The following is a 16,978-nucleotide window of genomic DNA, read 5'->3' on the forward strand; positions in this document are numbered from 1 at the left end:
TATCCATCTATCCCTACATTCCAGTTGAGTGAATTATCCCACCAGGTTTCAGTAATAGCCACTATGTCATGGCATCCCAGCAGCACAGTGGCCCTGAATTCATCCTGTTTGTTGCCCAAGCTGTGTGCATTTGCATAGAGGCACTTCAGCTGTGCTGGATGTGTCATCCTCCTGTGCCAATTCTCCTTGATCCGTGTAGCTGTATCAGCCCAGATCGACTTCACAGTCTGGTACTTAACAGGATCCAGGAGTACCTACTAGCAGTAGCTTATCTATGCATGATGTGGTTATACAGGCACTCTGCCTCCAATTTGGAAATCAAAATACAATCTGGCACACAACCCTTTAAATTTTATCAACTTCTTCAGCAAATCATGTGCTGTAATTGATACTAAAGTCAGATATTCTGAGTATCAGACATTTGTACCTGAGACACATCGTAATTCTAAAGCTATGTGTTGCTTGTATATATACTTGATTTTAACTTTTTTCATAACTCTGAATGCTAAAATAAACTAAAAGATGTATTTTTTTGAATGATACTTCCAGTTAAAAACAACAATTTTATCAGAGTTAAAGAAGAGATCTTATGCAGAAAAATCTTGCTTAAGCATACAGGACCTAATTACAACACTATTTTTTATCTGAACTTCCTATGAGATCATTTTAATGAAAGCTCAGAAGAGTCAATTAAAATCCACTTTCTGATCGCTAAGCTCCATTATTCTTTCAAGAACTGTAAGGAGTTTCTACAGCTTTGCAAAGGGGCCACAATGCCAGCTATAAAGTCAGAATCAGCAGAAGTTGTGGTCAACAGTAGCTATTCAATGGCAGCTATTCTACACTTTAATTATATTTCTGCACCTACTAAAATACCATTCAAAAGGGTTTTTTCCACTTCTGTTTCAGATAGAAAAACATGTTTATTAAACCCTTTCACGATCTGCATTAGTGGATGTAGTATTAATACATTTTTAAAAGCATAAATTCCTCATGAGCCACATTTCAGCTCATAAAAATATTAATGATGCTAATTTAATTACTTTTAGGATGCTCCTGTAGCTTTAATATCATTAAATTGCCGATTTAACTTTCCCACCTACTCTAGAACACTGACAACTCACTGTGACAAGAGAAAATTAATTCTCGTGTCAGAAAAACACATTATCTTGGTTATTTTTTATCTTAATCCAACAGTGTTTGGCAGGTCAATAAGTGAATCAAGTCAATATTTCTCATGTGATGTTTCTCCTAAATAAGTTGGTTATTTTTTTTATTTTTTTTTTTTTAAACAAAAAACACCCCAAACAAACACTTCTTTGTTACAATCAGCATAACGAAGTGATGAAGATGTCAACATAATTCCTCACAAAGTCAGAGCATCAAACCTACCTGACTAAATTTTCATTGTCTCCAGTCCCTTTGCAGGTAGCACATTCAGTTCTTAAATCCTCTGACTTGGGCTTCTTCTGTAGAACAGACTGTCGTTGTCTTCTTTCCCTGGGAATCCTTTCCTGTCATAGCAGAAGGCAAAAGAAAGGAATGGCGGGGAAAGGAAGAAAGGAAAGCAAATATTTTCAGTTATAGCACTGAACATTACACTTGAGCCCAAAGTTTAATTTTTTTTTTTTTTTGTGAAACTGTTAAAAAAGCCCCAAACAACAAACAAAACACTATATTCCAACCTCAGGTTTTTCTTCTTCAGGCACAAAGCTTCGTTTTCGTCCTCTAGTTCTCTAGAAGAAAATACATTTAAAATTCAGTTCTAGGTAACAGAACGCTTTTGATATTTATCTGTTATTCATATAACAAAAACAGAAACATACTATAGGAAATAATTTAAAGCATTAAGTACAGAACCACTGCAAGAGAACTATAATAATTGATGTTAGAACAACAGCTTCTGGATACAAATCTACAGAACTAGCCATAAATACATTTGTTGATCTGAACATGTGGAGTCTTATGCTAAAAAAGACTTCCACCAGAATCACAAGTCTCTTGCAGACTTTGTACAAACTTCTCAATACTAAAATGTGTAATTTGAAAATTGATACGAACTGTGTATTACAGTAAATTCCTTGAGCTCTGTTGAGAAGTGCTCTGTTTCTATGCAAAGTGATCAGATTCAATTAAAAAATCCAAATTAAAAACTATCAAAACAGAAACAGAAAATAATTCTTATAGCTTTTGAGGAGTAAGCAAGAATTAAAGCTTACAAACTGAAGCTGAATATAATGGGTATACGGCAGATGCTCATAAAGCTATAGCATATTCCAGCATATGACTGGTACACAACAGATGGAATGGGTAATACAAAAAGAAATGGGAATTATTTCAGTATTGCAGTTGTCCAAAAAAATCTAAATACCACCAGTGTGGAGGAAAAGGTTTCCATAGTCTGTAAAAATGAAGACCAAAGGTTTACAAGCAACTCTAAGTTTAACTACACACAACTCAGACAAGTCCAGTTTCATTTGTTATGTTTTTATCTCTGAAATAGTATAATTAGAACCTCTGTCTTAAATAGCTGCCACAAGCTAACAATACCACACTTTCTCCTTATTTAACAAGGAAAGAAAATCAGAAGGAATGCAGAAGGAAATTAAAAACATCAGAGAATATTCCACTAATATCTGATACATTGACACATAAAAAGTAAACTTTAAAATTATTTTCTTGGAGGAAATCATCACTTTAGGAAATCATTTGCCATATGACAAAAAACCAACTGCCTACTTGGTGATTTCTTAAAAATTCTTTTGAAGTAGCAAGTGGTCATCTCAGAAAAGGTAAATACCAGATGAAAAAATTCTTGAGCCAGCTTAGAACTGTAAGCAGCCATAACTCCACTTCCAAAGAGGCTATTAATGTTACATTTCTCCTTCTTGCGGTTCTCTTTTAAGGGGTCTTAGACTAGTTGAAATTAAACTGTTTTACATATTTAAATACAGTTATACTGTAAAAAAACCTGCCACTTCAACACAACATTTATATCCTTCTACCTGTGTAGATTCTACCTGCACATGTTAATGACATACTGTTTGGGAAGGCTGCCTTGATAATAGGTAAGAGTTAACACTCTAGTAGACAGGAATATAGTAGATTGGAAAACACCAGTTTGTTTTGTGCCTCTTTGGAATACTTTAATTACCACTAAGATTCTCTCTCACATTTCTCTAAAGATTTATAAAAAAAATTGTAAACCCTAATCTATTTAATACAGATCAGTATTTACTATATGTTTAATTGTACAGTCATAATTGAGGTGTTCTACCTTCTACAAACCACACAGTATACTTAAGTGTCCAAATCTGGAGGAATGACCAAGTAACTGAATTTGTCAGTGTAGTATTAGAGTTATTAATGTAACATGGGCTGCACGTAAACTACAAGTAACTGTAGTTACTACAAAGTGACTGTAAATTAAAACTAGACAAAAAGAGTTTGATCAGACATCAGTGTATTAACTGCCAATTTTACAATGTTCAACCTCTGGCATTAGTCCTAACACCAATTACAAACTTTGACAATTTTAAGCCATGTAGGCCCTTCTGAATGCGGGTGTGTGAAGATTAATAAGCAGCAGGTGTCTAAGTGCATGGCAGTGTATGCAGTGCTATGGTTCTCATTCTCCACATTGAAGAGGTTCAAGACAGTAATGCCTGCTTTGTACAGTCAGAGTAACACCTTCTTCAAATCTGATCATAGGTAAAAATAGAATTATTTCTTACCCTAAGTGGAAAAGATTACAGTTGTATTTTGAGAAGTGATGAATCTTATTTAACCTTCAGCAAAATGGAGATACAAGATCTATAAATAATTTAACCACCTCAGGCAAGAAAACATTTGTTTTCATCTGTTTGCTGTATAATATGTGATGTATTTAAAAAAATGTCACATTATACTTGTATTATGCTTCCATTAGATTTCTAAACCTTTGAATAAACTTGATCTCTTTGACAATCACTAGAACCACTAAAATCAATACATTTGGCATACATTTATGTGCGGAGATCAGTTTGGAAAAACATTACTGTAAAATTCTGTTACTTTAAAAGCATATAAAATATCCTACAAATGTGTATTTGCAATGTTATTAGCAATACATCCCAAAATAATTGGAGCAGACCATGAAAGATCAATGAATTAAGACTCAAACATAAAATAGAAGTATTTTTAAACAAGAACACAGCAGCAACAAAAATGATGCAGAAAGTTCAAAATAATAATAGAAAAACAGATTAATTCTTTCTTATGGGTCATTTTTAGCATACCATTTTTTGGTGGGGGGAATCATATCTGTGTCTCATTAAATCAACTTCTAATTAAACTCTAAAAACCCATAAGATGATGTTCCTCATGCAAAGAGACTGAGCCATTTGTTTCAATGAAATCACTGAGGCGAAAGCAAGCCATCTTTTCCAAGAATATCTTACTAAGTTTTAGCCTTCATAGCAATCTTAATGCCCTTCCTCAGAAAAAAAAAGTAATACTTTGGGTAAATGAATCCTAAATACTTATAGCACCTCTTTTGGTCTTTTACGTCAAAGCTATCGTACGTAGAAGTTGGAGAATCATCCTACAATACACCATTCTTCCATCTTCATTACTTTTCAGTTCACATTCAAAATCTGGAAAAAAACTCCAACCCTGACTCTTGTCCCTTGAACATTTAAAAAATTTTCACAGAATGTCACAAGACTACCTACAGAGAAACAGGACACCACATGCAAGTAGCTATCAGACCTGATCAAAGCTGAAAAGAAAGAGAACTAGGGGAAAAAAAAAACCAAATACATTTGTTTTCCTTCTTCTAATCTGATTTGTAATGACCTAAGCTGACAGTAACTAAAACGTTCCATAAAACACATAGTATTTTATAAGTAATGAAACACTTAAGTGTTAAGAAAGAATGATAGAGAATGCCCCTTAAAAAAATAAAAAAAGAAAAGAGAACTAGGACATACGCTTCCATAGACAAGGGAAAGATAAATAAAAAATAGGTCTCTTTCAGCCATTGTGGTTTGTGTCATAGAAGTATCGACTTGTGCTGGGCAGCATCCTACTGTTATGGTGCAGAAATGTGCGTATCAGCTTAGGAAATTAAAGGAATTAGGACATAAATGTCTGAAACACAGAATACTCATATAAGTAATGAATAATGAAGCAATAAATGATACAACCTGATGTGGATCAAACATATGAGTGATTTGATGTGACGATTTTAGAATATATATGAGCTAGAAATCAGCATAGGTGTGGGGATAACACGATTCCAACCTATGGAAAGAAGCAGTGTACTGAAGACACTTCAGAAAATCAGACAGTTAAAAAACAACTGTCCAAAATGGAATGAAAAATGTTGAGGAAAAATGTGATCAACAATGGGATCAAACTGTCAACCTGGAAGTGGGAGAAGAAAGACTGAAGCATGAGTCTTCATTCTGGACTTTGAAAAGCTTGACATCAATGCTTAAATTTCACACGCAAGATTATAAGCAACTCAGTAAAACTGGACAATATAAAACACATGTAAAATGGAAAAGATTAAATAATGCATTGACCGTTCTCAGAAAAATAAATTCCATACATGACACAAATAAAAGACATCTGTAAGGGACAAATAGAGCCTAGGATGAATCCTACACTCTGTGAAAGGCAACAGAGTGCTTGCAAAAAAAAAAAAAAGAAACAAAGCAGCAAAACAAAACCGCAAAGGAAACATCTGCTTGCCATCACTCACAGATGTAACAAGTTGTTATGTTAGTTTCCAAGTGTGAAAGCAGAATGGTGAACTTGACAGAATGATTGCCCACATGACCCCAAACCACCATGGCTGTCACACTGTTATGACTCTGGAAGACATGCTTTAAACCACTTCATCCAAAGACAGCAATAGAAGGCAGAACATTCTCTTGGAGAAGTTTCACTTTCTTAGCTGGAAGAAAAGGAACACCAACACAATCCAGAACTTGTCAACTGACCAAAAAGGGGGAGGAAATTCCCAAGAGTCACAAGTACACACTCTTACTAACTATGGAGCATTTACTGAAGTACTCCTGGAGGATAAAAAATTCTACTGTCATCTATTGCAGCTATTCTCGTGCACAAGAAGATACACAGGGTTTATCAGTATTACAAAAAAAATGGAAAGCAATGACATACTGAAAGCATCTCTGGTCAGTGGCAATGGTTCAAGTCCACTCCACATGAACCATACTAGAACAGCTCTGAATTTGATCTGCTCAATTGATAGTGCTTTTCTTTTCACCACTGATACCACTAATAGTGCTGGCACTGCGAAGTAAGTTTTACTCTTCTTTGTAAAGGTAAGCACAGGACATACAGTCAGTACTCCAAGTGCTCCTGGCGTTTGGGAGCACATGAAATCACTAGGAAGGTATGAATTCTCATCTGAGAATTTAATCTAAATAATTCAAAACTAGTGTTCACTTTAAAAAAAAATTGATTAAATTACTAAAGACACACCTGACTCTTAACTATGATGGTCTTTTTATTGTGAAAAAAAAAAAAAGAGTAGATGTTTTGTGTTGTAATTATTATAGGGCAAAATGTGAAGAACTTCACATCCTTTGATTTTCGTACATCTTTAAATCTCACATTACTTTTCTGAAATAGCACATAACTGATTTTTATTTCCCTGACTGACCTGCAGCTATGGCGATTGCTTTAGGAAGACATGTACCTACATGAAATACACAACAGAGATGCCCCTATAAGATTGAAAGCATGTTTTGATTCTGCTTCCTGCTTAATTTCTTCAGGCATTTTTGGTTTTATCTTATGTCACCTTTATAGTTGACACATTAACATTAATGATACTCTTCCACATTTTACCTTTTATGAAATTATGGTTCATTGATACGTATTACACATACCAAAGACTTTCTAACTCTAACCCTCTTCTCATACACTTGTTAATGAGAATCCAAAGACAAATAAAAAAATCCACAACAAAAAAACATCAGTAAATATTAGACTGCTACAGAATAATTTCAAACAAAGAGGTCATTTGGCAGAAGTCATTTCAGTATGTTATTATATATTATTATTATATCAGAAGATGACTCTAATATGAAACATTAGCAGAGCAGAACACTCTCAGAAAACAGACTTGTGAGAAGTTCCACTTCTAACAAAAAAGTAATTAAATTGCTGTGTTATCAAAAGGATGCATAAAGCAAACTATGGAATCTCAAAAGCCTGAGAAAAAGAACCACACAGGTTGAAAGTGCACAGACAATGTGATCTCCTGTGTGTTAAACACAAACCATGACCATTTTGCCAAGATAGCAATTTTTAATCCATGTCACCCAATCCTTATTAAGAGTTCAATGTTATAAACTTCCTTTGACAACGAAAATATTACAGTCAAGCCAGTTGCAGAAAAAAATCCCTTTGACCTCCTTTGCTTTGTTAAAAGGCAGGAAAAAAATATTCCACTAATGGCACCACACAGGGATAAAATTATTTTATGTAAAGGTAAGGACAGCTACATAGACATCACACTCGTTCAATACAGATCAAAGTGACTACCTCAAATGATAAATATCACTACTGTTCAATGTCTGTCTCTGAAATAATTATTTTATTTTCTGAAAAGCTGGCAGTAATAAAGAAGGAACTGCTAGACAAAAAGAAATAGCAGTAAATCAAATCATGATTATAAAGAGACACAAATTGACCATGAAGCTTGATTACACAGAATTACAACTTCCCTCCTTTTTTTCTTTAGTTTCCATTCTCATGGGAACTTCTGTTTTTCTAACGGTTGGACTTGATCAGGTTTCCAACCTGAACAATTCTATGATTTATTTTCTAGAAAAGCAAAAATTTTGCAACATTTCTGCTGTGAAGCTATACTATCACTGAATCTGGCCACAATCAAATCTGAGAACCACCAGCATGATTGCTTTCTAATCTTTTTAACCCTAATCTCCTCCAAAGCACATACATTTGGAGAACTGAAACACAAGCAGGAGGAGAAGGCGGACAGAAAAAGTCAGTTTGAAGATGTTGCTAAAACAAGTGATTTTCTTCTGGAAAACTGGATTTAAATGCAGTTATTTACAGAAGTGATAATTATGCTAGTTACCTTTATTTACAGAGATATCAATGTTTACATCATTGGAATACCATCTGGAATACATCAATTTCTTCATGCCTTTGCTACACCAAAAAGAAGTGATCTTTCATGTATGGAGTTTTTTTCCCCTGTTTTCTTAAAAAATAAATGAAACAAAACAATCCAAAACCTCAAACAAATAACAAAAAAAATAACAAAACCAAAAACCCACCACAATATGCAGAACACTGATATACTCACTTCTTTTCAAGCATTGTGGAAGAGTTGCATCAATTTATCTTACTTCTCTCCTTTCTAAATTTGACCTCAAGACAAAAGAAGGAGTCCTATGCTATCACATATCCATGTATTTGACAAGATGATTGATCTAGTCTTTGTTTGTATTGACATATCATAGACTCAGTTGAGTTTTGCATTCAGTGGTGAAGAAAGAAAGAAGTATTTCACTAGATCTACCAGATCTTTTCTATGGGATCACTGCTTCAACATGACCACTTCATCTGGACTGCTACCACCACCCTAACTAACAGTGTCAGGTTGTATTCTGACTCTGTCTGTATTTTTTTTTTTTCCTTTGTACTATTGCATTTCTTTTATTTTTTCCTATTAAATTGTATTTCTGACTTAGATTCTGTCACTGGTTTGCTTTCAAAACATTACTAAAAATTAAAAATAATGCAAAGGATCCAACTCTAAATCTCTGCTAACAGGATCCTGACACAGAAGTCAGAGTAAGTACTTAGGAGACTTCAAATGAGAAAAACCTGAAAAGAACTGTTCATAAAGGAAAAGGAGCAGAAATAGTACAGGTTGCAGAAGTTAAAATTAGACGTCATTATTTCTTCCAATAATGCAAAACAAAAGAAATTTCAAGGCTAAATTGGAAAAAAAGATCACCAGTATTTTCTTTAAAAAACAGTTTATAACTGGAAAAGAAAACCCACAACATCAATGAATTCAGGTGCTTTGAAGGATAACAAAAAAAAATAAAATATACAGGACTAAGGTGCCCATTCATAACTAGACTGGACAAGAAACTATGGCAAAATTATGAATACTTCTAAAAGGATCTTTTACTCTTGATAGTACACCCCAAGAAGGCAGAAATTAAGGGGGGGGGGGGGGGAAGAAAAATTCAATTTTACATGAAAGTGGGTATCCTTTATCATCTCCAAAATCAGTATTTCCAAATAGGAAATAAAAATGCTTCAGGACAAGCTGATCACAAAATATTAATTCTGAAAGTACAATTTAACATGAAACATTTTTTTCATACAGTTAGCATATAGGGTTAGTTCATCCTATGCATTCATAAAAAATGTCTTAGATACCAGCTATTATTGTAATCAGTAGCACCTTATGAAACTTTATCAAAATAAAGTGTTAGGGCTTACCCACAATTTCTATCAATAAAGTACTGAAGAGTTCACTACAATAAACCACTCTCATGAAATAAATATGTGAGATGTATTCTTTTCTCTTAGGTATGTGGGAAAAAAACCTCTTCTTTCAGTTATATCAACTCAAGATGAATTAATGGAAAACAAATAGAAATTCCCTTAAGAGCAACAAACACTGAATTCAACAGTCTTATAACTGCACTTGTTGATAATAACTGTAAGAAAGTCTGACTGCACACTGTTAGCTAAGCAGGCTTGCCAATTCCTTCCAAAATAAAACTATGTGGAATAAAACATGCCCAGAGATACAAAGAACTCTGAGAAGATAGGATTGTGAAATAAATATTGTTTCCAATTGTTCATTCATGTTTTCTTCTTTAAACTATTTTAAAGGAATTGAGTAGTTAGGACACAAAGAACAAACAAGTGTCTGACCATTGTTGAAATGCACCACACATGTTCTCCATGTAGTTAGACAACTTCATATGAGAAGTTGTTTACATGTCAGGTTTTTTCCCCTCAGGTATACAGACAGCCCCAGACCTAATGATTTAAAGCATCTTCTTCCTAAAAAGAAACCCCAAACAAATAACAAAATCTAACACGAGCTTTCTTAGGTTCATAGCAAAGGCGAGTAAGAATCCCAAACTGTCAGGAAGTATCTATTAAGTCTTCAGAGGTCTATTATCTTGCCTAAGTGCACCAGTATCATGAAATAATTGAAATGATGGAATTCAACCTAGTTCAGAGAAAGAAATCCCAGCAGGTTTCCATAGAGAAGTACAAAACTGAATGAAATGAAAAAAAAAAAAAAACCACCTACAACAAATACAATGAACAAGCACAAAAATCTGTCAACACAAACCCCAAAATCCTGTCAGTTATGGGACAACTAGAAGTGTGAAGAAAACTTTAACAGTGGAGCCCTGTCCACAGGGCAGCAAAGATGTTATCTTACAAATCCATATGTTGTAGAAAAATAGATGAGTGGAGAGAACTCTAAAACAGCCTAAAAATTCAAGCAGAGGAACAAAGTCTTTCTTAGACTGGTAGCAGTAATTTTTCCACAGTGCAATACTGTACCGTGCCACTCATACTAAATTTAATCTCTATATTACACACAGATACGATGTTGTCTGTAGATATACTCTTTAACATGAGGTGCCAAATCACCAGGGCAGCACCAACGTAGCACATAAGTGTCTCAGCATGAGATGAATACTTCAAAGCAATTTTATATCTCTGTTTAGCAATGAAGAAGGGGTTTGGCCGTTATTACATGGGTCTGAGAAAAGAACAGTTTTCTCTTCCTGTAAATTTCTGTACAACTCCTTGTATCACTATTTTGTCTATTGCTACTATGAATGTCTTTCCTGCAATACTTTTAGTTCTCCTTAATCCCATAATCATGACTCCTCATCTCTAATACCACTGTGTTAGGTACAAAATATGGGAAGGGAGAGAAAGAAGAAAAAGGGGAGAGGACATGAAAAATGTTCAGTAACCAGGTCCACCAGGTAACTCTTCTTTCTGTGTGAACAGCATGATGTCAGTTCAACCCAGACGGCACTAAGAACCCACCTGTTCTTACACATAGAGAAGAAAGGAAATTTCCCTCAAGGAGAAGAAGAAAGAAAAAAAGTTTCTCCCCTACAGTTATTACAAAAACCCCTAATTTTACATTATTCACACTGCTAATAGTTTGAGCTGATTTGTCCTGGGTGACTTTTAGAAGTTCTTAGTCATAAGAAGAATGACTTTCCTGCTGGAAAAAGAAGCTATTGGGTAAATCAAAGCTTGGCCCAAACAGTCCAAATGTATTACAATACAATTAAAGCAAATACTTAAAGTTAGGTCTGGAAAATACTTGCTGAATCCCATCAGCATACACTCAGCAGAGTTAAATATGGTATCTGCTACTACAAGCATAAAAGGTCTGGAAAGGTCTGTGAGGAAAATAAAGTTGTGATGCATGAGAGATGAAGTATGTCTAACTCTTAAGTGCAACGGTTTCAGTATTTCCTAATACTACAGAGTATATAGGAAGATGAACCACTAGTTTGTATGTAATTAGTACTCATGTTGAAAGGGTCAGAGGTACTTATTTCCTAAAGTGGACCTAAAATCCCTTTGATATTTTTATGTACATTTTATAGATGATGTAACACATCACACATGAAAAAACTTATTTTATGAGCAAGTAGGAAATTAAAAGTTCAATGATTAGAGCACAGTGATTAATTAAAAGGTTCTACTTTCAAATGAAAGAAAGATAATAAATATTTCATCACTATAGGAAGCAAGAGCTTTTGCTTCTCTATAAACTACCCACCAGGAAAGTTTGAGAAAACATACAGTGACTAGCAAGACTAGGAAGCTAAACAAACTGAAATAACAGTCTTGTGATAAGTCTCAAAATGTGCAGTCAGTCAGCAGGTTGCCTGTACCTAAGGAAATGACTAATTACTTTACAGCTGTAACTGGCAATTCCACGTATTTCAATCTTAGCATACAAGAACAAAGTGTCCTGACTGTTAAGGTGAAGAACAGCTATAAAGGCTAAGTTTAAGTGCAAACTGACCTTTCCCTTTTTCTGCATTTAACAGGGTGACCCAGGTAAAATGAAAAGCTTGTACAGCTCTTCAGTTCAGTATTCTGTCTCCCAGTGTTTTACTTTCACAAAACTATATATTTAACACCAGTAACAAAGCATTAAACCAAGGTAAGGGAAATTATAACAAAACCAGAACATCAATCACATTGAAATCCCACAATTCAAAATGTCCAAAACATAAATCATCTTAAAATTATTATGAACATAAGCTGCAAAGCAATAACTCAATCATCGTTTACCGTGTTTCTGATTGGAATTTTCTTCGGTTCTGGTGGCACATCCTGAGGAACAAATTTCACTGGTTCCTTAATCTGCCTCCTTGATCTTTTGGTCCCATCTGGTAAGGTTTCCATGGCAATATCAGCCTCCATGTCACTGCTACCTGCCTGGTCGCACTCTGAGCATTGCCTGCAAAACACGAGATTTTCTATTTAAAACTGCAGTCACAAAAGCAGAAAAAGAAACACATTGAACTGTTTGGGTTTAAAATAAATTCAAAAGTCAAGAAAGCAAATTGACATCTAGAGAAGTCCTTAAATTGTATGGTATTTTAAGCAACTAAGCAAAAATTGAGCAAGACGTTCTTATTGCCTTTTTTTTTTTTCCTGACAGCATTTAAACTGACAAGGTTTTCACAGAAGGATTTAATCTTCAAGAAAGATGCACCCTATTACACCATTTGTATCCTACCATATCCCATTTTAATGGCACCCCACTGCTTTGTAGTCTATTAATTACTGCAACTGCTGTTGCAGTTTAATCTTTACAATCACACACTGCTGAATTCATTCTTATGAGAGCGCTCTTTAGTGCCAGGGATTTAGAAGACATGTCTGTTATGAAAATAAATGCTATGTATTTTCTAAGGAAGTGGTTTTTAAATCTGAAAAAATAGTTAAGAGACAATAAGTATATAAAACCTGGAGACACATTAACAAACTTTGAACACAATTTGAAAAAAATGTCTACAAAATTCACAATCAGAACTTCAAAAGTGAACAGATGCTAAGGTAATGCTATTAACAATCTCCATGACAGATGGGAATTCATTAAGTTCTGTTCTTATTTACTGAAAATGCTCATCTTACACAAAGTCATAAATGCAGATGTCAGCTAAAGAGATGTTAATGAAAACTTTAAAATTATACTCACTGACAAAAGCCTTTGAAAAATTCTCACATTACCCTTCCAATTCAAAAAACTAAATCCTTTCAAACAAATTCCAATTCAACACTCTTCTCATATTACAAATGTTCTTTTTATAATATTAAAAAAAAGGCCATTGTGTTCTGCTACTAATTGTCATTAACAGGGATACTGTTGTATGCTGTTTGGTTAGCATCAGAGAGCACAGCCCTCCACAATACCGCAGCATCAGTCCTGTCATTCATTTATGTAATGGAAAGCACAACTGAAAGTACTTACTATGATCTGCTCGTGCCGATGTAAGCAATAAGTATGGAAGTGTTAAAAAATACTGTAATAAGCAATTCTTACAAAAAGTTTTATGTTCCTCTTTATTATACTAAAAAATATGTATTAAGTATAAATTTAAAAAATAGCTATTCTACAACTAAAATGCTGCATTTAAAAAAATCAAAGGATTTATAAGATAAAAAAAATAAGTATGATTTTACAGCAGTTTTTGGAGTTGGGTACTCAGCCTTGGATCTACCACCCTGCACTTGTGATTTAAATCATTCCTGTTCTTTTGCTCTGTGCTATAAAAGGGAAAAGACATTGTGCTGCTAATCAACTTCAGACAGTTGCACAGAAAATAACTATGCAGATCAGTAAAGTACTTTAGTTTCTTTAGGGCCCTATTTAAACATAAATAAATTATTTAATATGCACTTCAATTGATGACTTAATGTACTTTAACTGATTGGCTTGGCACATGGGACTTTGTGAAATGATGAAAAAAAGCTAAAGAAAGATTGAACATCATTCCCTTATAAATGTGAGGTTATGAAGTTGAACATCTTACAAGCAGGGATCAAAGCCAACATAATGGTACACTTAACACAAATCTGGTTTTATTTTTTAAATTTTAACAAGAAAGCAAACAGTATCTTTGCTATAAGAGACAGAAAACCAGATAAAAACATGCAAAAATATTTTACTGAAAAGTTAACACTACAAAATTTATGGAAAAATTGAGATTTTGTTCAATTATCACTTTACAGGTGAATTAGCCTTAACTGTGTTATGGTATATAGTTTTAGAGCGGCTTGTGTGATGAAAACACAAAGGACTCAGTCTGAACAAGACAGTAATTTTATAATCACAACCAGGTGTTAGGCTGGAAGAGGATTTGGAAGAAAGCAGCATCCTATGCATCTGTGCTTACTGTGAAAAGAGTAACTTTAAATCATCTGTGCTGAGTAAAGACCACTAGAGTGCTTCCAGAAAAAACAGTTCCACCCTCAGTGTTTAAAAAGGAAAACTGTAGAGTTATTACTTAAGTTTGACTGTTTTTTTAATTAGGAGGAAACAGTTATCATAGTCATATTCTGTGATAAATCACTTCTTGCCACGTTTACACCGAATTAAACCACTTGGAACTTGAAAAAGATGGACCACAACATTAAGATGATACCCATGCTCTGGTAACTGGAATAAATCATACATGTTAAATGATGTACTGGCATTGGAAATAAGGAGGACTGCTCTTATTCTGGACATAAAGGACAGCATATATGAACCAAAAATATTTTGTCAAAGAGCACTTCCAGACAGTAGAGGTACTGAGAATCTGTCACTTACAATGACCCAAACATCTTTCAATTAGGACAAATAACAAATGAATAAAAAATTTATATGTAATATTATATTGCACTCACACTTATGTAAATTAACAATTTTATATCATAATCTACTGACTCAAGATGAAGCAAACATCAAGACGTGCAGGATCAGTACTGAACAACTGGGGTCAGCAATATGAAAGAATGAATTGAGATACTGAATGAGGGCTCATGGGGCTACTACCCAGGAACTCCACAGCTCATTCTATCCTGTGGCAAATACACCTCACAGCAGTAACGACTAAAACAACTTGGCCTTCCAGACAAAAATAAAAACCACCAAGTCAAATATGATCAATAGTCCTTGTTTGGTTCATCTCTACCCTTAGCATTTCATATGCTACCAGAAGCTATCACTCAGAAGCTATCACTGTTTTTCAGCAATCTCATCTCAATAGAAAGAGTTAGTCCATGTTGGTAGCTGCCAAATATTTTCCTAATGAATATGTCAGTATTTTACAATCAAGATTTTTATTCCTTTTATTGTCTGTCAACACCTGTGCATTGCTTTTGTATCAGTTCAGGTCATTCTCTACCAGGAAAATACACAGTTCCTAGGCCATCCAGAATGGGCAGGAGTATAAAAGCACATAAGTTGTCAGAGAATGACAGGACTTAATTTTATGGTAACATGTGAATCAAAAGAATACTACAGTGTTTTATTGACAGAATTTATAAGAAACTGAAAATTTCCAATTTTTTAAATAATGTATGCTATAGCATTTTCCTCTATGATTAAAACTGCTGGTCTACTTTAAAAGCACCACATCAAAACAGAAAGAAATTAATGCTTTCATGTTTTATTACATAAAATAGTTGTTATGCTCTTCCTCTCAAAATAAATGTATTTGAAATGAGGACATGCTTTGAACTTACTATGTTACAAACAATTTTTTACTAAAATATTCAAGATGCATAACTGTTAACTTGGAGAAAACTGTCAGGTCTCTGAACTGGGGAAATTCTTAACTGTTGACTGCTTGAAACCAGTTTCTAACAAGCTGTGTGACACTGGTGCTCATCAGGTCTAAAACTCTTACTCTGATTTCAGTATGACTAAAATCATTACCTCCTTTTTATGTTTAAAAACATTGCGATAACTATAATTTGTTTTCTTTAACAAGTTAGCTTTTAAATATAGAAATGTTCTTTTTTCCCCCCCCCTTACCATTGCCCCTAGTAGTGGCTTTATTTAAAAAATTTCAAAAACCTTTTTTGAATACTGTAATTTAAATTTCTATTAAATACTGGGCATTAAATGGACATAAAGTAGAACTATTAACTAATCTACATAGCATCAAACACAAACTGAATCATTTGGCATCCTCCAACAGTATAAAATATGAAGCACACTGAATAAATTCATGCAAAACTGCCCAAAGTTTAAATTTAAAAGTATTGAAAAAGTATATGACTCTACAATCACCAAGCCTTTTGCAAAGGCTCAATTTAGCAGTTCCGAGTAAATGATTATAAGTGATAATGGAATACAGAGTAAAAATTAAGAAATAACTATTTTTAACTGTTTCCTGCTTACTATTTTAAAAGACTAAAGTAAACATTTTTAACAACTTTATCTAAAGTCTTTCAACCTGCCTAATGTTTCAAGGAATTTCCCACTAGATAGTAAAAAAAAATTTCCATTTTCTTACATTATCTTTTTACAGAACTTCGTATTGTATCCTATATAAATATCTGAAAAGTACGTGGCCCTCAAAAAAAAAAAAAAAATTCACATTATTCTTCATAGCTTAATCAAAAGATGGAAATTGTATTCAAAATAGCAGGGGTGGAAAAACCCGATGAACTCAAGCTTAGATTAAGGGTCCATTCTCTATGCTCTCTAGGTGATCCTGAATAGAATACATAAAGGCATGTTCAATGATGAAAAGAATGCAATCAATATAGCTCAATTCGTCTGCTATAATCTCACATTCCAGAATATGCCTCAGCTAATTAGAAGTAAAAGCTAAGTTGTGATCTTAGATAAAACTGAAGCATGAAATTCACAACAAAGATAAGTTATAGCTTTGAAATAAAAGCATTT

General features: G+C 33.9%; 1 protein-coding gene across 1 annotated transcript in view; it reads right to left on the reverse strand.

Moving 5' to 3' along the window:
• Positions 1-1,388: 1,388 nt before the first annotated feature.
• PHF14 (PHD finger protein 14) overlaps positions 1,389-16,978 on the reverse strand; it is a gene marked incomplete at its 5' end in the record, with an annotated part of 30,956 nt that continues 15,366 nt past the window's right edge. Inside the window, 3 exons of the mRNA XM_008946131.1 lie at positions 1,389-1,514; positions 1,686-1,736; positions 12,364-12,532. Coding sequence (XP_008944379.1) covers positions 1,389-1,514; positions 1,686-1,736; positions 12,364-12,532 — 346 coding nt within the window. The remainder of the gene's footprint in view (positions 1,515-1,685; positions 1,737-12,363; positions 12,533-16,978) is intronic.

Source organism: Merops nubicus, unplaced genomic scaffold, assembly GCF_000691845.1.
Source record: "Merops nubicus isolate BGI_N331 unplaced genomic scaffold, ASM69184v1 scaffold17130, whole genome shotgun sequence".
Lineage (NCBI taxonomy): Eukaryota > Metazoa > Chordata > Aves > Coraciiformes > Meropidae > Merops > Merops nubicus.